This window comes from Colossoma macropomum, unplaced genomic scaffold (assembly GCF_904425465.1).
Source record: "Colossoma macropomum unplaced genomic scaffold, Colossoma_macropomum, whole genome shotgun sequence".
Taxonomy (NCBI): Eukaryota; Metazoa; Chordata; class Actinopteri; order Characiformes; family Serrasalmidae; genus Colossoma; species Colossoma macropomum.
Genome location: NW_023494795.1, coordinates 26,977,045 through 27,000,939, shown reverse-complemented (window position 1 = coordinate 27,000,939; position 23,895 = coordinate 26,977,045). Strand labels below are relative to the sequence as shown.

General features: G+C 37.5%; 1 protein-coding gene across 2 annotated transcripts; it reads left to right on the top strand.

The window, feature by feature from the left end:
* Positions 1-1,618: 1,618 nt before the first annotated feature.
* gopc (golgi-associated PDZ and coiled-coil motif containing) lies at positions 1,619-22,710 on the top strand. Of its 2 annotated transcripts, XM_036582081.1 has the most exons (9): positions 1,619-2,110; positions 10,338-10,502; positions 11,489-11,512; positions 13,839-14,014; positions 14,133-14,298; positions 14,436-14,531; positions 15,593-15,757; positions 17,387-17,561; positions 19,029-22,710. In XM_036582081.1, the coding sequence occupies exons 1-9, from the start codon at positions 1,856-1,858 to the stop codon at positions 19,145-19,147; spliced, it is 1,341 nt and encodes a 446-aa protein (XP_036437974.1). In that variant the 5' UTR covers positions 1,619-1,855; the 3' UTR covers positions 19,148-22,710. The 2 variants fall into 2 exon arrangements, with proteins under 2 accessions (XP_036437974.1, XP_036437975.1); XM_036582082.1 differs by lacking the exon at positions 11,489-11,512.
* The last annotated feature ends 1,185 nt before the right edge of the window (positions 22,711-23,895 follow it).

Below are 23,895 nucleotides of genomic sequence, written 5' to 3'. Positions count from 1 at the left end.
GATATAAACATGTTTTGGCAACATATGCTGCCATCCAGACAACATCTTTTTCAGGGAAGGCTTTGATTATTTCAGCAAGACAATTTCAAACCACATTCTACATGTATTACAACAACATTGCTCCATATTAAAAGAGTCCGGGTGCTAAACTGACCTGCCTGGAGTCAAGACCTGCCACCCACTGATAATCTTTGGCGTATTATGAAATGAAAGATACGACAAAGTAGACCCCAACTGTTGAAAAGCTGAAATCCTATATCAAACAAGAATGGGAAAACATTTCAAATTCAAAATGGGAATAAATAAACAATAAAATTTCTCAGTTTCAACATTTGATATGTTGTCTTTGTACTATTTTCAATCAAATATAGGGTTTAAGTGATTTGCACATCATTGCATTTTGTTTTTATTTACATTCTGCACAGTGTCCCAACTTTTTTGGAAATGGGGTTGTAAATTCTTAAGGGAGAGGTACATGTAAAGCAGGGCTTTGTAAGGCAAAAACGGTCTCCAAAGAAACTTAATTCTTTCAGATTTACCTTTATTTTACCACCATCAACACTACATATAAAAGCTCAGGAGACATCATGACTCTTGGTTCCTGTCACCACCACTGTAAAGAAATCAGTCTGTAAGTTTCACTACAATGCTCTATTGCATATAAAACCCGTTTGAATGATTTTGTTTACATCTCAACCATTTAATTATGAAGAAATTTTAAAAATCAGTGGACTTCTCCTTTAAGACTGTCAAAAAACAGGATTCAAGAAATGAATGAAGAATGCTGTGCCATTATACAAAGTTATTCAGACACAGAACTCCCCAAAATATATATCCACCAGCATTTTACTGTTAATAAATAATGACATTCAGAACACTACATCTGTACATGTAATATTTTACACATGCAGTGTTTTTTTCATTATACAATATTGTAAACCATGATGAAAGGTTATAATTATCATGATTAGTGTAGAATGGTGTATGAACCTCATATTTTGATTTTTAGTTAAGTGAAAGTTGCTTTAAACTCTTTGGTTACAAACCAGTGAGGAAAATTCAGTTTTACATAATATGCACATATTTATTCAGTATTGTCATTATATTCTGTTACCTGCACCTCCTTGTACAGTCATTATTGCACTGCCTTTTTCATCTCAGGTTATAGATCTTATTCCAGATTTTTGTATATTTCTATTTATATAGATGCCTGTAGATTTTTTTTATATTTATTCTTCCTTTTATACTGTTTCACCCTTATTATTATTGCTGTGCTGTGTTGTGTGACTGCTACTGGCTGCTAAATTTCCTTCGGGATCAATAAAGTATCTATCTATCTATCTATCTATCTATGTATCTATCTATCTATATGGGCCTTTTAAAGAATTATAAAACAATCCCCACTGACATGGACCTGAGTAAGGAAACATTCATACAGAAAGCGGAGTTAAAAGCAGGATCTTTTAGTTTGAAATGCAGTGGAGTGAAAGTAAAGGTTTCAAAAATTGGAAATACTTTAGTGACGTACGATCGCTCAGGTCGATCGATTAGATCGGTAATCTTTTGCTTTGTTTCTCTTTCAGCAGGCCTAATCGTGTGGCAGACCAGTGTAATCAATTCCGGCTCCTGATGACGGACATCCTGCTCAGATGAGAAGGAAGATCTCCATTATTTACTCTTCCCTAGAAAACGAACTTGACTCTGTTTATCTCTTAACGTGCTAAACAGAGGTCATAAAGAGCCGAACGTGCGCGGTTACGTCGTGTGAGATTCTCGGAGTCGCAGAATTAAAGGTTTTCTTTGGTTTCGTTGTGCCCGGATAGCCGCCCGGTCGTAGCCGGCCTGCAGGGCGGGGATGTCGGCGAGCGTCGCGCAGGGAACCGCGCTCGGAGCTCCGGCCTCGGGCATGTCCATGTTCCGCTGGCTGGAGGTCCTGGAGAAGGAGTTCGACAAGGCGTTCGTGGACGTGGACCTGCTTCTGGGTGAAATCGACCCGGACCAGGCCGACATCACGTATGAAGGCCGCCAGAAGATGACCAGCCTCAGTTCGTGCTTTGCGCAGCTTTGCCACAAAGCGCAGACAGTCTTCCAGCTCAACCACAAACTGGAGGTAACTTAATACAAATAACCCACATTACACCGAGAGTAATGAGCTAGAACCAACATATACTAGCTATACTCTTTCAAAAATTAACCTGGAGGCTAAACAGTAAGACATTGAATCTCCAGTGAACTTAAATGTGAGGTATGTGTTAGAACTATTTAGAAATGTGATTCAGACGTTTCGAAAATCTCCATAGTTTTCTGTAATAAACCAGTTTTTCAGTTCTTGTACAATGGTTTCCCTACTCTCTTAAAAAAAGGTTGAAGGGTTTTTAGTAACGGCAGTGGTTCTGTTTAGAATCAGGAGTTCTGTATAGAACCGAATGTATATGTGTATATATGTTGTATGTATTTTTGAAAATGGCTCTGTATGGCACCAGAAAGTGTTCTGCTACGTACAACGTCACGCTTGTAACATTAGAGGACCCCTTTTTGGTTCTGTGTAAAACTTATTTCAAAAAGGTTCTTATGGATCATGTAAAACACATTCTCCATTAATGTAAAGTTCCCTTTACTAAAAGTAGGGCTATTTGGGTTCATTTTACTTAAGTTAGCTATATTACCAAAAGTTTGTGAACACCTGCTCATCCAATGTTTTTTTTTCTGAAATCAAGAGTCTTAATATGGAGTTTGTCCCCCATTGCTGCAGTAACAGCCTCTACTCTTCTAAGAAGGAAGGCTTTACACCTCTTCTGTTTCACTGTTCTAATCAATACTGCTCTAAGTTTAGCTCTGTGTTGCTTTATCATTCAGTGGTCAATACATTTCCTCTTTCTAGGCCCCAAGACAAAATGAATATCAGGCTTTACACCGGTTTAGTATTAAGATTTTATTTAGGCCTAACACTGAAGAGTCACATATGGCCTGTAACCCAGTCCTGTAAACCTCCTGTGCTGGACAGTTCCATGTTTTTCTGTTCCGACACCTCAGCTACCTCCAAAAGATCATTCACGAATGATATGACTCAGATGCAAAGGAAACACTAACCCATTTTCATGCAGGAAACTGCTGTAGGTAGCTTCTGACATTTACTGTCATATTGTTGCCGTATTCAGTAGCATGCGTCTTAAAATAATGCCTTAAGAGCTCTGAATTTCAATTACGCGTGATCCACCACCAATATTGACTCAGTTCTCCCGAGAAGCTCTTCTTTGACTGTTTTTGATAAACTCAGGGTTCAAGGGTAAAGTTAACAAATCTGATAAGCGGGGTTGCTAGAATTACAGTTGTATGCAAACGTTTGCAAACCTTACTTTCACTTTACTGGAGTAATAAATAGTAGCTTGATCAGGAACATCTGCTATGTTGTAGGTTATTGAGTTAGATGTATTAGTTTACCTCAGTAGTGCTCAGCACTGATACTCTTTTTCCTTAATAGCTGCAGCTTCTCTGATTGTAAATTAAGAGAGTTTAGGTTTCTGCCTGGGTTAATGGACACTAACATTTTTAAACAGTTCAGACGATGATGATGCAAAAATCTAGAGTGCTTTGTTAAATAAACTAAAAGCAAAAACATGCAAATTAGGGGAAAGTGTTCACACAGGTGACAATGAGTGGGATTAGTTTCCATCTGGCCACATCAGATAGTGATGATAGAAGCTTCAAGAGCACAAATGGAAAAAAAAGAACTGCTTGTTGCGATTTTTCCAGTTCACTTATTATGTCTGGGTGATTCTGAACTGGAAAGAAATATTCAGAATGAATAGTCTGATTGTAATATTCAGTGTGTATGAATGCTTCTGCGAACTGATTTTTAAGCCTTTTGTTTTAAACAGCCAATTCTCCATAGTGACCTACAGCAATAGGATGTTGGCATATAATCCGCTGATAGGGCTGGCGATATGAATAAAATTCAGAAATTCAGTGTCACATTTTCTGAATGTATAATGCTGTCGGATGATAAAAGTTAACATTTATAAAGTTAATGACCTCATTCTTCCTGAATACTGTGAGCCAAAACTAAAAGAACAAACCTGACATGGATTAATTTTGTTTCCTTATTTTTTTTGCTTACAATTACACCACAAGGAGCCTTACATAGTATTGTAAGTAAGTATTGGCCAATAATCTTTTTGTATTTTCTTCTAAGCAATTTAAAATCCATAAAACCCATTAATGAAATGTCCTACATTGGAGTTGTCATGTGCTGGTCCTGTATTTGATGAGTAAATGAGATGAGAATAAAACAGCTGAAAACTGCTTGGTAACAGGAACACCGGTAAATCATGGATATAAAGCTTAATAGGTCCATATCCTACATTTTCCTTTCATTTTTTCCCCCAAGGTCTTCTTGCATGAGTTTTTATACCAAAAAAGTCATTCATTTTTACATGACTATTTTTCCAACACTTTTCATCCCTTAATTACACAGGCTGTTTTGGTGACTGTACCTGTAAGACTGATATGTGTAAATGAGCCCTGTTCTCATTGGCTGCCCTGTATTGTTTCTCATTAATAAAGCAGTCTGGGCTGAAAGACTCCTTGTAACTTCAGCATGAATGGGTCAGGCTAAACAGCTGTAGGCTGAAAAGGCATATATATGTGCATTAGATGGTTTTTGTTGACATAAAAAAATGAATTGGTTTCCACAGATGAACTGTATAGACTGAAGAGTGAACAGTAGTTTTTGAAACTTTCATAGGTTATACACTACATCAACACTTTCAGAAAAGTACAAAAAAAATCAGATTTTTGTCATATGGGCCCTTTAATCACAGAGATGATGCTCATTATCTGTCCAATATATGACTAAAATATCACATAGTCATCATATAGTATATTGCCCAGCTCTGCCTACTGAGACAGTGTGGTCTGAGTGGGCTGGCCAAAAAAACAATGGCCTGCATGCCTAAAGTTTTAAAACCAGTTCCATCATAATAGACATTCTGTCTTAAAAATCAGAATGTAACAGTGCTGGAACCAGTCTAACCTTCTTTAAAGCTCATTCCTTTTTAGAAACACATGCATGTTTAGGGGGAATATGCCTGTAGAACCTGTTCAGCCAGTAAAAGCCCTCATTCAGGTTATTGTACCCTCAGTGTAAATAGTAGGCTGACACTAAGTGTATTGTAGTTCGAAAAGACTAACATTTCCTGCCGGGGGGTTCACACTGCATGTTCATTAGCTGGCAAGGACAGTCTTTTGCTGTTTAAAGATACACAGAAGCTGGTAGATAAAACTACTCAGTCAACATGTCTGGCATGAAACAGAGTGTGTACAGTAATTTATCATTAAAGAGGTTAAATGAAGTCGCATATCGTGTATTTTTTGTGTGAGGGGTGCAAAATTCTTTTTTTGTTAGATAAAGAATCTCCCAGTAGCCTCTATGAGGTGCAACGGTGTATTGTCTGTTAGTTATTTCCTCTTTTTGGTCTTTTTTACCAAGTTTTTAAATATCTAATAAGCCCCTCAAGCAAATCTTTAAATGTATTATTGTGTACTCTGACTATCCTGAGGAATTCTCATGAGTCCCAGATGACTTTCTTTGGGTGTTTTGTTGACTGTCAGCCAACAGATATAAATTATTTTTGGTCTAAATAATGTAGACCACTCTTCATCATGTCATATTAGTGTTTCACCACTATGGTTTTAATATAATATTGAGGCATGACGCAATTGTAGTACACTGCAATATCACAGTTAGGCTTTGGGCCAAGTTTGTTTGCACATACAATACTGTGCAAAAGTCCAAAAACTGTCACTATCAGATAAACACTATTTGAAGCTTTCATCTTATGAGGGATAGAAGTAAATCAAGCTCCTTCAGATCTGAAATAATCCACAGGTAGCAAATATTGAATAATAATGTAAAAATGCTGCAGTGTGGCAGCACCACATCCAACACTTTAACAAGCAATATGTTTATTTTTTATAATGGAGCTGTAATGTGGAGTATTGCTGCTGTAGGACAGCTGTGTCTGTGTGTTTAGCTGCCTTGTTTCGCTCTCTGTCATAAAGTCAGAGCAGTTGGCCTCTTAGCTGTGTGTCTCCTGCTTCAGCATTCTCAGGAGAGCAGCTGAAGTAATCTACTGAATGTCCACCACTTGACAAATCTCTTAAAAGGTTCTTTATCTTAATGCTTAATGCTACTTTAAAGGACTGTCATGATTGCTTGATTTAAAAAATGTAATTGACTACAGTGTAACTAAAAACAACCTTCTTAATGATTAGTTTGTAAAAACAGAGCTTGGTGGCCACATCGTTTATGTACAGTATTTTGATACATTTTTTGTATATATACAGTAGCATGTGAAAGTTTTGGCACCCTAGTCAGATGATATGTTTTTGGTGATTTGAAAATGATGTGAAAATAAGTTAATGCATCCTCTGCAGAGAACACATTTTAATGCATGTTACTTTGCTGAATTAGACAGGTAGGGCACAGTGTGACTGGACTTTTCAAATTATGCAAAAAATGGAAAAAAGAAAATGCAGATGTAAGGTTTCTGTGAAACAGCGACAATATGCATGTTTGTTTTTCTAATTTAAAAAGTCAAAAATGGAGACAGAGATTTTGTTCTGACCATTTCAGTTGAGTCTTTTTAAAGCCTTCTTTGTTTATCTTTTTACAGTGTTCTGTAATCTTTGAAACACACAACAACATTTATTATTCTTTGTTTAGGTTTATTTTTATCCTTTGACTTGGTTTTATATATGTGATAACTCAGTATTTAAATATATAGTGACAGCCCTTGAGCTGTGGCTACATTGTTTCTGCAGAGAAAAGAAAAGGGATTGTTCAAATGGAGAAGTGACTTTGAAAATGGTGCATTATGGTGTTGTGGCATGACTCACGTTCTGCGCCGTTGCAGCAGGAAGATGTTGTATTTCGTCAGAGCTCTGGGAAGAAAAGACTGGACCATTCTAGTAATAGGCAGTACTTCAGCATTCTCAGTCTTTATTATAGATGTCTAAGCGTCTACACTGTTGTTTCTTCACTCCAAGCCTGCTTATTTAGTGTTGGGACTAGTGCCATAGTCCAAAGCCAACAAAGACAACCATCAAGGCTAATGGCCAATCACATTAGATCACTAATGAGCAAAGAACCTGAAAAGTGCCAGCAGCTAAATAACTAGCCTGTTTGAGATACTGCTTTACCAGTCAGATTAGCCTTTGCAGGATTATAAGAATTTTAGGATTAGGCTCAGGCGAGTTATTTCATGTCGCTGAGTTAGCTTGCATGACCGAACAGGTCTGCAGTAATGCCTACCTGAGTGTAATCAAGTTGTTGGGGAAGGCAGGGGTGGGCAGTATGGTAAAAATATAACAAATATAACAAAAAAATCACAGTACTTCAAGATGTAATGCTTTTCTGAGGTTTAATTAAAAAGAACCAGCAGTACCACATGAGAAAAAAAAAATCTATCAAAAACTATGAACATAATGATTTTGCTTCAGTGTTTCACACACTGCGTTGAGCTCCTTGTAATGAAACATTCAGCTGGTCAGTACTGGCAATATCCATGATATGCTCCAAAAAAGTATTTTGTATAGCAGTGTAACAGTTTTAATGATGATTATAAGTGTCATCATATTGCCTATCCCTAAGTTTGGAATGGTTAAGTTATAAACTGTTGTCAACTTACAGCGTGCTAACTTGTGTAATCAGACTTAAGCCAAAGGAGAAAACTTTCATAGGAATTAGAGCTGGCCAATACAATGAGGGGAAATGGGGAAAAGGTACTCAGACGCTTGTTTTTTATGTTGTATATTTCCAGTGCATTACCCTCCAAATTTACTTATGTTTTTTGCTTTTATATTTGTACATATGAACGAAAAATATGTAAAAAATAAAAGATACTTTTAATAAACAAATTGATAGGGGAAAAGTATTTAGACACCAAAAATGAACCTTAATACTTTATTGGAAAGCCACTGTTGGCATTACAACTTTGATATATCTGCAGGAAGAAGTATTTTGCTTTTTGCAGCATTCTGGTTCAGTTTTGGTCCATTCCTCTTGACAAACTGTCTTCAGTTCCCCAAGGTTATGAGGGTCCCTCTGATGGGCTTGCAGTTTAAAATTCTCCACAAATTTTTATGATTAGGATTAAAATTGAGTAGGCCGTGCAAACACCTTTACCTTCTTTTGAGAAACCAGTCTTCTTAGAAACCAGAGTTATTTTGGCTGTATGTTTTAAAATGCCCAGCTACTTCCCAGAGATTAAATTCTCCTCTAATATCTACTCGTGCACTTCTACATTTATGGCTCCTTCAATGACTTGTAATGGCCCAGTGAAGCAGCTCCATGTCTTGATACTCCCACCTTCATACTTCAGTGTGGATGTTCTTAGGATCATATTTGCAACCCTTACTTCTCCAAACATGATGAGCTGAACTATTACCAAAGAGCTGAACTATTATCAAAGTGCCAAACTATTACCAAAGTGCATTGTTCCAAGAGTTCCCTTTGGTGTAATTTTAACGAAAGAAAACAAAACAAAATAGATCTATTTTAGCTTGCAAGACATTCTTTTAGCATCGAGAAGCAGACTAATCGGTAATACCATGACGTATCTGCAAAATATTCTGACATGAAATTTCATAAACACAACCACAAACTAACAGGAATGCTATCATACTGTTTTTTGCTGCATCATTTGTTTTCCACTGAAATCAGACCAATTTATGTGAATAGTTATCTGGTCATCATGTAGTGTAGAAACAATTGCCACCATGAGTGTAAATCATTAAGCAGTGTCGTGGTGATCAGTCATCATTCTTTTCGCGCCGTTATTGTTAATAATGGGATATCAGCACGGATAAATATTCAGTATCAATTTTGTGTTTTCGGTGCCAAATACAAGGATGCTTGAGAGAGCCTTTACTGTGGTTTTTAACGTTAAGTAAATCAGAGGTTCGTCTTTCTGAGGGCTGCTGTTCATGTCTCAGGCTGCAGTGCCTCTGAGAGACAGACTCAGTGGGGTCTAGGAGGGTTGAGCTGTTCTTTGAGGAAAGCCATTAGTGCTGGATCCACCTTTATTAACCACTGGTCATAAATGCCTGAGTAAGTAAGAGCTGGCTGTATACTCCACCAGAGTAAAGTGCAGGAGGAAAATACATAAAGATACTGCAATAAATGTCATCTTGTGTAATAGGAAAGATTTAAGCAGGGTTCTAACATGCTGCGCTGTGAACTGATGTTAATCTTTATCAATGTATATCATTTCTCCTGGTGTACTGGGTGTCTTCCAAAAATCAGACAGTATGTCTGAGCGCTATTTAAATTTTGTAGTTGACACGGATTTTAAAGAGCTAAAAAATTACATTAATGTTCTACTGCTGTAATTTTATGTTTTAGATTATAATTTTATACTCTAATAATCTTAGTTATTTGGTGCTTTACTGACAGATACAGTCGTATGCAAAGGTTTAAACACAAGTAAGTTAACACATCCTCTACAAGGAACAAACTTCAATATGCCATTTTTCTGAAAATTTAATGTACAAGTTCTGTTTTATTTGCTGAGTTTAACCTATTGGAAACAATAAAATATAAAGTATGCCATAAAATGTGGCCTGTGCAAAATGTTTTTTTCCCAGTATGTTAAATTTAGCAAGTAGGCAGCAATAGTGCGTTTAAAGGGAAGTGTGTTCTCTGTGGAGGATGTGTGAACTTTTAAGTTATAAACTGTTGTAAATTTGTGAACTTAAGTTGTTAACTTAAAATATCTTTTATATACAACTGTACGATTCAGTTCTCAGTGGTCACAGTTCTTAAACAGCAGGAAACATATATATATATAATGTGTATGTTATACATTTTTATCTTGGCTAAAGTTAGGATTGGAAATTCTGTTTCAGGACTTGAAATACACTTTGTCATGTTTGGTTGGCCAGCCAAGTTTGTAATGGTTATGGTGGTTGTTAACCCTAAAAGTATTATGAAACTGATCTGAAATTTATAATATCTCTTATCTCGTGGTTTTATAATTGGTTATAATGATCAATAAAGTATGCACAATTTTTTTAGGACAAAATCAAATGTGCTTTATGCATTGGTTTTATTATGTGTGTTCCACTACTGTGTAAATAGGCTTGGCAGTGAAATTTGTTTTGCATATATATATATATTTAATACTATTTCCCACCAAAATAATGAAATAATCAGGTTGAATTTTGGGGAAATTTCAGATTTCATGAGACATTTGAATCGTTTTGTTAATAAATTAAGGTTAGAGATTCGCACCTGTACTAATACAGTTATGTGGTGTCTCTTATGTATTTGTCTGCAGGCTCAGCTGGTGGATCTGAAGTCAGAGCTGACGGATGTACAGGCAGAGAAGGCTGTGGTGGAGAAGGAGGTTCATGAGCAGCTGCTCCAGCTCCACGCCCTCCAGCTGCAGCTCCATGCCAAAGCTGGCCAGGCAGTCGACTCCAGCTCCATCAAAGACAGGATGGTGCGCTTCAAACTCACTCTACTTTCTGCTCCGTTTTCCCCTTGCTTGAAATACAGTCGATCAGCCATGCTGGGTTGGCAGGTGGTGGGGTTGGGTTGGTGGTTTGGGGAAAAATGTGTAAATTTGATTTGTGGCTAAATCATTTCATTAAGGGAGAACTCTTTTAGATCAGGTCTTTTGCCATTAGTGCTTAAAAGTTTGGAATCGCTGTTCAGATGTTTAAAAGAAAATGTTTTTAGTAATCTAAAACCAGTTTGCTTGCAGGCAAGTGTATAAAAGGATTCTAAAATGTTAGTTCTGAACAGCTTTACAGGTTTCTAGTAATTAGTAGGATGTCTGAAAGCCAGTAAATAAAAATGAAGAAATTTGAGATGTGTCCAGAATGATGAACGGAGCTGTTGAAGATTCTAGCCTGACCGAAATAAACCTGTACACTAGACTCAAGAATTAGGTTATAATAAAATTCTCTAGAAGGTGTCTTGTTTTAAAAGTGGAGATCAAATCTCAAGGCAGATAACTTGACAAATGAAAATACAAATAGATAATTACAGTATATTACTTATGATTTTATTGCCTTATTATTATTTACAGAATTTTCAGAATATTGAATAAAATGTAAAAATACCTTTTGGCAAATGGTTTGTAATATTTAAATAAAGTTATTATTGCATACAAATGAACAAAGAATATTAATATAGCAAATGATTATTCCCAACATTTGGATGGTAGTGTAATTTTTGCATGACTACTGCATTACAGAAAATGAAAAACATTCTGTTATTATAGGATTTTACATTACTTACAAAAGCAGTGAATGAGCTTATTGCTAACATACTGTTTGGTTTGATCCTCTGTTTTAACTCTTCTCTCCTGCTGAGTCTATAGAGTTATCCTGAATGATTACCTATAATGCTTTTTTTACCTGCTTGACCCTTTAACACTGCGTTTCTAACTTTTGACATTCTGTTTCTCTCCTTGGCTCTAAGCCTGTTCCTTCCGTGGAGGAGATGGTAAGTGCTTCGTAACTCTGTGTTATACTTTCTCTGGGGCTGTCACTGTTGATTGTTAGAAATCAAGAAATCTGCCAATTATTTTAAGAATTAATTGAGCAGTGAAAGTTAAAGTCCAAGCAGTAAAAACAGACTTAGCCAAAGCTTGCAAAGTCTCCAAAATATTGTATTGGATAAAGTTAACTTGGAAAACCTTAAAAGACCTTATTTAAAAATGTTGTGTAGCTTATAAATGGATCATCAGGCTCTGTTTCTTACTGTAAGATAGACCAGTAAGAGATTTTAAAATGTGTATTATCATCAACTAATCATTGCTGATTCATTCAAAGTCAATTTTAATCAGTTATTTTTTTTTTCAGTAGTTGAGCATTTGAGTTTGAGTAATCGTGACAGCCCCAATGCTCTTGTGTTCTGTCTATACTGCTGTCCTTGTAAAGGAATGGTTCAGTGAAAAAGCAGATTTATACAATTGTCCACTTACCCCAAATGTAGTCCATCAGCCAAGACATGTTTAATTTGCAAATTTAGCTTCTTTAGTTTAACACTGGAGCTGTAAGGCTGACGTTGAAACTTCAACCCACTTAAACCACATCCAGATCTTTATTAAGTTCATGCTGACTTGATGTCATTTAAAGCACATTATGACAGTGTGAATGTGGCATGCAGTCGTTTTAGATAAAACGTGTTTTGCCAAATTTTGATTCCTCAGAATTCGACTCCCTTTCACATGTATATGTCACATGGACATGTATACTAGGTGATGTTCCATTTCTGTTGTTTCTATTTATAGACATAAATCTTCATTTGTAAAATTCAAGATAAACGGTTATTTTTAAAAATTGACTACAAAACTCATAGTCTGTGACATCTGTATGCGTGCTTGACATGCATGCCCATAAAAAGGAGTCAGAATTCAGCACAACACCTGCGGTCTAAAATGTCTTCCCACTCGTTCAGCAACAAAGTGAAGTTTTTTTTTTCATTTTTAGAGTTGACAGTAAGTTGCTTCGTGCTCTAAACCACATCCACAGTTTTATGTACATTAAGACCTGGATGTGGTTTCAGAGGGTTGAGAGAAGTATTGGGGTTGTATATATAGAAAAGCTTTGGGTGACTATTAACTTCTAGTGTTTGTTAGCAATGTTAACTTTCTAGCTCCAGCACTAAATTAAAGAAACAAAATTTAGACACAAAACATGTCTTAGCTGATTGACTACATCTGAGCTCAGTGGAAATTGTGGAAATGTGATTTATTACTGAACCATTACATGTCTGTTATAGAAGTGTAGCTTTGTACATGTGTACTAATCCAGTTGGTGTGCTTTACCGGTGAACAGTCATGTTTGTCTTTGTTCTATATGTTTGCATTGGGCTTATAAATACAATGTCGCTATTGACGCACTGGCTTGGATTTAGTCAAAGAGCTGGTAGCCTCTGTGACAGAATTCTGTGCCAGTTTTCTTTTGAGATTCATTCCACCACTCAGCCCATGCTGCATCATGAAGGCCAATGCTTTGGACTAAAGCAAACCTTTGTTAGTCTGCAGTCCTTGTGTGTCTAGACTGCTGTTGTGGGTGGGGTCTAGCTAGCAATGTGGAGTGTGTGTGTGTGTGTGTGTGTGTGTGTGTGTGTGTGTGTGTGTGCGTGTGTGTGTGTGTGCGTGTGTGTGTGTGTGTGTGTGTGTGTGTGTGTAGGGTGGCCCTGGTGGAGTCTGAGGGATGCTCTTTTTATTCTGGCCCCAGTGGCTTGCCTAAATAGAGCTGCAACTAACAGTAATGAGGGGTGACTGTGTGTGCCCCAGGTGATTATACTGCCTGTGTGTGTGTATGTGTGTGTGCATGAGGAGCTGCTGGGTCTCCTGCACACTACAGCAAGGCTGCTCCACAGCTACAGAACGTCCTTCCACTCTTTCGAGTGAAATCTAGCTGCACATTTGCAAATCAAGTCCCATGGGTTATTATTAGCTTTTGGAAATTGTTAAAATTGGACAGAAAATATACTTCAGTGCCTCAAGAAGAACATTGTGAGCGTGTGTACTGCACACAATATAGAGTGTGAAGCTCTGTAGTCGTTCAGACCTCCGTGTTTCAATATTTTACTTATTTTCAAAGTCCAGTTTCTGTCATGGTGCTGTTTACATTGCCATGGCCATGTCACTGCCTCTGAAACATCCACTCTGTCCTGATCAGGCAGACAGTCTAGTAGGCTGACATTCACCAAAGCTGGGGCTGGTTCCTGGGGCTTGGTCTGCAAGTTGCAGCTGGACTTTTTTTGATAGCTTGACAGCTTTTGCTTGTGTGCGTCTGTGTGCGCATGTGTACAACAGGAGAAGGAACTGGAGGCCAGTAAGAAAGAAAAAGTGAAGGAGGTGAAGCTGGAAGCTGAAGTGAGGATGCTTAAAAAAGAGAACGAGGCCCTCCGCAGGCATATCGCTGTACTACAGGCGGAGGTGTACGGAGCCAGACTGGCCGCCAAATACCTGGACAAGGAGCTTGCAGGGAGGTAACTGAAATACAGAGAGTCTGTTTCAAAATGGCCAGCGGGCAGTTTCTAGAAACCAGAGACCAGGCTGTCCATTGGGAAGAATGCAGATAACTGAATTGGCAGCTGTGTTTCGCAGGGTTCAGCAGATTCAGCTGTTAGGCCGAGACATGAAGGGACCAGCTCATGATAAACTGTGGAACCAGCTAGAGGCCGAGATCCATCTTCACCGCCACAAGACAGTCATCCGAGCTTGCAGAGGGCGCAATGACCCGAAGAAGCCTCTAGCATCACCAGCAGGACATGTAAGATTAACACTCATAGCGCTGATTTTCCAGACTCTTATTATGCCTAAAGTTGGACTAATACAAAGTCAATGCAGGTACAACCTCCATAGGATAGTGTCCGCTATGTCACTAGCTCTCTGCTCTTCTTTCATCAGGACCCAGACTCTCTGAAGAAGACTCAAGGAGTCGGCCCCATACGTAAAGTAGTTCTGTCTAAAGAGGATCATGAGGGCCTTGGAATCTCAATCACAGTGAGTGCAGACTGATCTTTTTCAAAAGAGCTAAATTTCTTCCATCCTTTTCTAAGAGAATTTTGAGATTGCACATAGGAAAACCTGAATGAAAGGAACAGAAATTTGAAAAAAACATTTAAATATCACAGAAGAACAGCTTTTATGTTCAACTGAGGTGGAAAAGTTGCTCTATTCCTCTAAGGATGAGATGCAAAAAGAGTCAAGCTGACCTAGTTTAATCTACAAAAGCAACGTCCGAGCAGTACTACATGGAAAAGAGTGAAATGGCTAGATTTTTACAACAAAAATGTTGGCTTAAGCTGTGGGCCATTTGTGCTGTTTCAGCTCTCAGTAAATGTCCCACTCAGCTTTTCCCACTCAGTGTCTCTGAGCTGCATGAAACACAGCCGTGTACAGATGACAGAGGGCTTTTATGACTCCTTTACACAGAGCAAATTCATATCACACCATTAGGCTACTGTTTGTTTGGTGATATTTTGTTTACATACGTTTAATCTTGTTTTGTCATCTTCAGGATTTTTACACAAAAGTAGATAATGGAAACACAGAAAATGGACTTTTCAGATATTCCCTTAATATAAGTGTTTGAGAGGGAACCTACTGTGTCACACAAAAGAGTGTAGAAGTTACTATAAAACTCAAATCTGCTGAAGTTTTTACTTAAATAAATTAAATTAAATTAAATAAATTTAATTTAAAATTTTGAATATTTGTTACCTTTCAGATGTTTTTAACAGCATAAAACCAATTTGTTTAAACATCCAGAAGGTCTTGTGTGAAGAGCAGTGATTAGATCTCAAAGTAGATAACTTATCAAGAAATCACAATAAATGAATATATATGTTATAGTATTTATAGTTTAAGTAGTTCTTGGTGTCCGCGAAAAATGCATATATTGAATAAAAATACCGTCTGGCATCAGTCTACACAATATAAGTTATTATTGAATAAAATAAAAGCAGTGATTAATGTGGCCAGTGAATGTTTGAAAGGTATTTCAAGATCTGCAGAAGCTGAAGTTTTGCATGTGTTTCTGATATGATGTCTTTGTTGCTCAGGGAGGTAAAGAGCATGGCGTTCCCATCCTGATCTCTGAGATCCACCCTGCCCAGCCTGCAGAGCGCTGTGGGGGGCTGCATGTGGGAGACGCCATCTTAGCCGTCAACAACATCAATCTGAGAGACGCCAAGCACAAGGAGGCAGTCACAATCCTCTCCCAGCAGGTTAAATCCTCTTTCAGTGCACACTTCTCAAACGAAAGGAGATCACTGAATGCATGGCCTTTATTTACTGTGAAATGCTGACTTCAACCTTATTTGAGCTCAATTAATTTTACCTGGTGAGGTGCTGTATTTCGAGTGATTATCAATGAGAGCCTTGATTGTAATCAATTGCGAATCTGCCATGTCTGTAGTTTTTACAAGTCTGCTGAGTAATTACTCCAAAGCTAATCAGGCCACCTTCTATAATTTGTCAAACTCAGAGCTCCTTCAGTAATAGTAGTCCTGTTCAAATCGACCTCTTGGTAAAGTAATAACAAATCCTGGTATTAGACATTAGCACCTTTGTTTTTTGGTGACCAAGAGACAGAGCTAATTCGGCTAATTGGAAGGAGAATGAAATTAAATATTGATTTGAATAGCACATTCTGACCTGTTGGGTGACATTTGTTAAGTTAAATAAGCCCACTTTACTAGCCTAATGCTGTTCTGTCTGGGAGTTAGCTTTTGTTATTTGTATGTTTTGGATCCTTTTAATTTTAGTTGTAATGCTGAAGTGAACATCCTGGCTATGATGCTTCAATCTGGGTTACCTGAGATAATTTAGGGAAATCACAGATACTTTATCGCATACGAATCAGTCAGTTGAATCCCTTACATTATTAGACCTCCTCAGGTAAAACTAATCCAGCTGGAATACAGTTTTAGTTGGACTTAGCACTGCACTGACATTTTACTATGTGTCCACCGTATGTATGTAACGTGTATGTGTTGTTTACAGTAGCTCATGAGAACCTAGATGTAAGCAGTTTGATTTGGGAGAGTAGTTGTTAACATTGACTGAGGGTCATATCTTTTAAAAAATATATATTTAGGAACCTTTTATGATCTTTTATAGAATGACCTAAGGTTAGGAGTAAGAAATATGGCTTAAAACTTGACAATCTTGTAGTGGTTGCATACTGTTGCTGTTTGAACAAAACTTTGCATTTCCACATTAAGTGCCTTTCAAAGATAAGAACGTTTTTTCCTTCTGTAAAGTTACCATTTTGGAGATAAAAATTTGTACAAACAGCAACAGTAGAGCAACATGTCTCTGTCAAATTAAATCTTTGGAAGTTTGTTTTTATCCAAAAAAGTGAAGGTTTAAACCAAAAAAGTGAAGGTTTGCTTTGACCACTGATTTTGTTTGACTTTTATTGGTCAGTTGTTCATTTAATGTTCATACATTTTAATGGGCAACTGACATCTTCAAAGGGTGGAAAATATTAAAACATTAGAAAAATTGAGTTGGGTATAACAACTCACAATACATTTTCTTCTCCTGTAAAATTTTCTGTTCTAGAGATCTTTCATGGTTTTCTTACAGCAGTGACGAATAGTAATTGAAGTATATGATCAATATTGTTATTGAACACATTCCAAATCACACCTACCTTCTGAATGTTGGAGATGTGGAGTGTAGTCCATGAGTGGTCTTTGTACTTGGAGTCCTTCAGGCTTAGTGCTGTGTAGGCGAGTGTTTGACAGTGAGGTTGTTCAGTTTAGTTCACTGAACAATCACGTGCCGCTGCAGTAGCACTCAGTCTCACACACATTCACTCTTTCCTGAATTTTTCTGCTCTGTTGCAGAGAGGGGAGATTGAGTTTGAGGTGGTGTATGTGGCTCCGGAGGTGGACTCGGATGATGAAAATGTGGAGTATGAGGATGACAGCGGCCATCGCTACCGCCTGTATCTGGATGAGCTGGAGGAGGGTTCAGCCTCCAGCCACGGTAACGGCACTGCTGAGTCTGCCTCACTGCAAGGCAAGTTTTCACTGAGAGATAATAGCTGTGGTACAGTTTAATGCTAAGTGCATAAGATGCATTAGTGTTTGGGTGGACTATGATGTTACTTATATGAAAAGTGTCACCTGCATAGAGTTTACAATGCTAAAGTTCAGATAACCGATAAAATTGACTGATTTATTTTTGTACAGTGAGTAAATAAACATTCTCCAGTAGTTGTACACATTTTTCCAGTTTTCAGATATGAGTGTCAACCAGATAAATAGCATAAACTCTTGTTTCCCAGACATTTATTAAGCCTGGTCTTAGACTAAGCTACAGTGCCAATGGTGAATCACCATCAAATTTAAGTGTAGGCTTAGGCCTAATCTGGGTCTAGGAAACTGACCCATAAAGTCTTGAACAATAAGGGTGAGACAGTTTTGAAAAAGTGAAAAGATCAGTATATTTATATATATATATATATATATATATATATATATATATATTTATATATATATATATATATATATACACACACACACACATGCACATTTATACACATAATGTAACTGTAATATAACTAACCAATAGCAATGAAAACATTTATACTGTAAATGGATATATTGTGTGTGTATATATACATACATACATATACACACAATATATCCATTTGCCAGAAAGGAAGACCGAGCTTCAGGCTCTTGTGTGAGTTGGCGGAACTCCTGCTAAACCTTTTGTTTTGGACTGAAAGAAAAAATGTTAGCTTTGTCTGCATTACGTCTCCCATGCTCTAAGTGCTTAATAACAAAGATATTTTCCATCTGTGGGAAAAGACATCATGACAACCAAACATTAAACTACAATTAATAAAGAAAAATATTAGTTCTGATGATGGTTTCACAGTGTTAAAGAACACAATGACCAAAGGCATGGTTCATTTAAAAGAGAACATGTGTGGTCCTTTTTCATTGGATTTAGGGCAGATCAGTATGTAAAATGTTGAGTAAACATGTACCCAGAGTTTGATGACTGTGTTTAAATGTGGCAATTTTAAAGCACTGTGTCTGTTTTTCGTGAAACTGTGTTAAGTATCATAATGTTTGATACATCCCGCACCCATACTGGAATATGGTTTTATTATCTAACGTTTAAAAACGAGTTTCAACTGATGCTGATGAATCTGTGGAACCTTAATATCATCCAGTTTATTGGCTAAGCAACTTATCATGCATCATGGCTGCATTCATTCAGTTACTCTTTCTCAGTTCACTACACTACCGGAAAAATCATATGCTTACTTTTTAGGCTACTCTGCAACACTTTTACAGTCATGATGTCCTTACCTGCATCCTGTCTCCTGAATGTCTACCAGTTTTTTTCAGACATCAGAAGGGAATCGTTCTGAAAATGTGTAGGGTGAATGGGCCCTTAATTGTTTTTCTGTGTTGTAAATGAAAGTATGTATGACATCTTGGTTTCCTGATGGTCTCTCTTCCTGTGCAGTTGTGGAGAAGCACCTGATGGCTGATGGAGGTGAGAACGGAGACACGGGCATCTCCAGCGAGAGTCCTTCAGAGGAGACGCCCTCAAAAACGGCCGAGTCTCCAGAGAGCTCCTCCTAAAGAGATTACAGCGAGCTGAGGGAGAGGGAGAGAGAAAGACTCTGTCCATGTATGATATGTAACATACAAGATGTGTTTTGTACTATATGGAGAAGAGACCATTTCAGAGTCCACTGGAGATTGCATGGAGACACAAAGAAGAAATGGAGGACAGTTTCTCACATGGTGGTCATAGAAAGGCACAAGGAGCATTTGCAAATCCGTCACCATTTGTGGTAATTACAATGTAAAACAAATGCAAAGAAGCAGAGAATTATCTGGGTTTATGATCTGCTGTTTCAAAGCATGAATCTGCTCCAGTTCCAATATGGTGCAAGGGATGTAGGGCTGCACAATATGGACAAAATACCATATTGCGATATATACTAAAAACACATTGGTGAATTTTTAGTGTAACATAGTCAACAACTGGCCTGCAATATTTCATCCAAAACATTTGTTGGATGTTGTCTTTTCTTGATTGATCGAAATCCAGCACATTTGTGATTGGTCAGAATGCTCACAGCATACAACAAACTATTGACAAATATTATATTGTGCAGCCCTAAAAAGATGGGAAGTGTTTTTCGTACGTTGCATAGTAACGGCTGTGTGCAGTTGCTGATCCTGAACAGGTAAGCGGTACTGCTGTGGTGATCTAGAATCCCTTTATTCCTATTCAAATACATTTAAACTAGCAACAAGTTGATGTCAACCTACAACATATAACCATTATCAAACATAAACCTTTTTTGTCTTTTTAACCTAGTCTGTCCTGCTAAGCCTTCTGCTGTTCAAAGCCAATGAAAATCTGATGACATTACCTCTCGTTATGGTTTGGTGGAATGTAATGACTCTATTTAAAACACACCATACACTATAAAGTACATTGGAGACATCACTAGGCCTGTCACAATAAATTTGAGTTGAAGATTATTTGTCATGTGTGAGTTCAAATAACATTTATTCCCTTTTTTGTTCTGTTGCAAGCCATAAGTGGTCGGATTGGCTGATTAGCTGTTCATAGCTGTTGTGGCTTAGTAGCTCCCAGTCGTCCTTGCCGTTCTTCGAGGGTGTTAATGCACATCAAATAAACAAACGTTACTCAGCGCTGACCTCCAAAGGTGTTATAGCACCAATCAAAGATTTTTATTGTTTTGGTAACACTCATGATTAGTCTCAATAACTGCTTTTTTTTTATTTACATGTATTTGCCTCAAACCCTGCAGATGAAAACACACCGAACACAACATAATTGCGATCCACTCAAATAATTGCGATAGGGAAAGGACATAATAATTGTGACAGGCCTAACATGACGTCTCAATAAATGCATCTTCAACTTCTTTTATTTACATGGATTTGAATGAAAACGGTAAACGTATGATTGTGAAAGCTAACAGCTGTGGAGAATAATTGTGTTCCTGCTAATATATAATATTTGTGACAGACCTAGATATCACATCACTCTCAGTGTTTCATCCTGTTGCTGCAATACCTCTTCTCTCACAGTATCTGTAGCACAGTTCGATGGATTTAGTGGGGTTTCTTTGGTTAAAGGACATGTTCTAGAGCAATGTGTAAAGCACAGAATCTGTTGAGTATTTAATATGAGAATGCATGAGAGATTGTGTCAGGACAGTTTTATGCACAGTATGTTAAGAATGCTTCCACAATGCAACACTGATGATGATGATAGCTAGATGGTTATTATAGTTATAGGATGTTTAAAAGGCTAGAAGTAATGTGAAACAGTTTAGTCCATTAGTTTGTTTATTTTGCTGGGAGATGTCAGTGTCTGTGATCCTGAGAATGAACTGGGAGACCAGGGTATTTTTGGACAAAGCAGGATTTCTGTGTAAGCTAGATAACTTAATGGGATACTCCAGTGTTTTTCTAATGTCTATCTGCTGCATCTGTAGGATATGTTTGATCACTGAGGAAAATAATTGTACAGAATTTACAGAACAGAAAAAACATACTTGAAACCTACTCATAATAGAAAGCAGTGGGCAGATGCTTCAAATGTTGTAAGTATATATTAGGTTGACTGTTTTTCTGTTCTGTTTTTTAAGTACTGGGATGCACATCTACATTATTATCCACAGTAATGGACCGAATGCTACAGATGCAGTAGATCAGTATGGAAAGTCACCAGAGTATTCTAGGGATGCAGTGATATTGTAATTGTGGGCAAAAGCAGATATGCAGTATTTTTGTACATAGCTGTTAATGCCGATGCAGATACATACATTTCTAAAATGTAGAAATGTAGCCTAAATTTACTTGAATTAGCGCATCAGAGAAATCTAACATTTCTGTAGTGTTAAATCAGGTAAAATGAATAAATTGCAGATATTTTAGCATTAAAATCCCACCAGCATCTATCTGATGCTGGTAAATATTTGAAACAATTATCTGCTGATACTGATATGATTTCAATATCACTTCATCCCTTGAGCTAATAAAGTGAGCAATGTCCAGTAGAAACATTCCCGACCTCCTATTGAACAGGCTTGATTTTAGGCTTAAGTTATCTGCCTTAGAGGTTTGTGAAATACCGTCCAACACAGTGACCATCTCTTCCTTTTCTGCATGTCCTGCTCTGGTGTGTCACCTGAAAAAGTGCAATATGTGTGTTTTAGGTGTTGGGAGAAGAGGTTTCTTGTTGCTCTCTCCTCCACATATCGTTTTCGAGCCATGCTTTGTGACCACTCTCTCACTAATTTCCTCAAAGCTAAACCTTTATTTTGATACACAAAACCTTACAGTGATGTCTATAAGAATTCATTTCCAGATGACTATAAACCTAAGAGAACATCTGTTTCTTTCTCAGATGCAACCTAAACGAATACCCACTGACAGCTGCATATTTATGTAGAGTTTATCTGTAAAGAATTTTAGCTAAATAGCAATAAAGAGAAACTCCTGTACCAGTATTTCATCTGTTCGCTGCTCTAAGTCCTGCAGAAATGTCACTTCACCTGTACACATAGCCAGCGTGTGTGTCTTTTGCACTGTGGTTCTCAAAACGGTCCTCAGGGACCCCCAGACAGTCCACATTTTTCCTCTGTCCCTACAGGTCCTCTTTTCATTGGGCGCTGAGGACCGGTTTGAGAATCACTGCTCTAGTGAACTTAGCCTAGTTCCTGTAGGTTGACACTGTATTTCTGAACTCCTCCATACTCTAAAGCTCCTTGAAAACAGGACAGTGTTTCAGACAATCGGCTCATGGCCATTTCTTGTCGGGGTGTGGGTCTGTGTAGGGTGAGTTGGCTCAGTGGAGAGGATTTTCAGTTACTGATGGTTGGGTACTGTGGTGTAGGTAGGGGGGAGCAAACTGCATGCCGTAGGAAACACCAACAGGCAGAAAGTAGCCTAGAGGAATAAATGCTCCTGTAGTTTTTACCATTTTTACCCTACCAGTTTTCATATGGTTTGTGTGGTTGTTAATCTTTCCTCTTATTTTCCCCTCTAGTGTCATATGATCTGTATTTCTGCAATCTAAAGAGATTTCGTATAAATGTCTTATATCTGTAGTTACTGTATAACAATATTTGAATAAACTTAAATTTATTTGCCCATTTAGATTCCCATTTTATTTGCTCATATCTGATGATATTCAGCAGAAATTAAAAATATTGTGCATACACTTTGCAAACTGACAACATAGTACCTACAAAAAAGTTCTTTGACTTGGTGATGGAACCATTTTAAAAGGTCCTTAAAGAAACATAAACAACAAGTTTTTCATTACGAGGAAGCATTTAACCATGCATGGAGCCATTAATGGTTCTTTAAGTGTTCTATATATACCACCTTTGCTAACCATTACTAAAGAACCTTTGAGAAACCATTTTAAGGGTCTAGCTTGATTACATGATACATGAAGGATAAGGCTTACTGTGAAATTGTTAATTGTGTTGTTCCAACACTAGAGGGCGACATGTAAACATATCAATCAGCATGATGGTTCTTATCACACCCAGTTTAAAAAAACCTTTATTATGGAAAAACTACATTTTGTTTTGAGGTATGTAAACATTAAGTCTCAAAATGTATTTACTCTCCACTTGCAAAAAGAGCTCATTTAGAAGTTGTTTTTTGTGATGTCACAAAAACCAACAGATTTTCATATCCTCCTACAGCAATTCAGCATCACCAGTTTCGCGTTGAAGTTATGAGGAGTTTCAGACCAGTCTGGTGAAAGGCACAATACAGAGCAGCCAATCAGAGCTGAAGTCATTTACATATGTTACATAAAGGTACAATAACAAAAACAGTCTAAAGAGAGGTTGGAAATGGAAAAGTAAAATGAATGGTAAGGGTTTTTGGTACATAAACCCACACAAATGTAATAAGTGGACCTCAGGCAAAATGATACAGTATAACAAAAATGTAGGATATTGGCTCTGGTAATCAACCACATGCTACACTGAATCAAAATATTTGCTGAATAATAGTGAATAATCTAGTCTATTTATGAGTTTAGGCCACCTGTGCCAGGCTCCAGTCCTCGCAGGCCAAAACACTGCAGACTTCAGAACAATACTTCATTATGTTCACCTGATTCAGCTCATCAGCTAATTAGCAAGGTCTTACTGAACTGAATTCAGAGTGTTAGATGTGGGTAAACGCTAATCTCCGACGCTCTTTGGCCTGGAAGGTCCCCAATTTGACATCAGCCTTTATATTCCACATTATATTACACCCTTAAAAGTGGGGGTAAACAGAATTCCCACATCAGTATCTGGAGTATCTGTATCTGT

Coding starts and splice junctions, on each gene's coding strand:
- gopc (XM_036582081.1), top strand. CDS start 1,856: ATGTCGGCGAGCGTCGCGCAGGGAACCGCGCTCGGAGCTCCGGCCTCG. Junction 14,532..15,592: donor GCCTTGGAATCTCAATCACA/GTGAGTGCAGAC, acceptor TTTGTTGCTCAG/GGAGGTAAAGAGCATGGCGT. Junction 17,562..19,028: donor TGAGTCTGCCTCACTGCAAG/GCAAGTTTTCAC, acceptor CTTCCTGTGCAG/TTGTGGAGAAGCACCTGATG.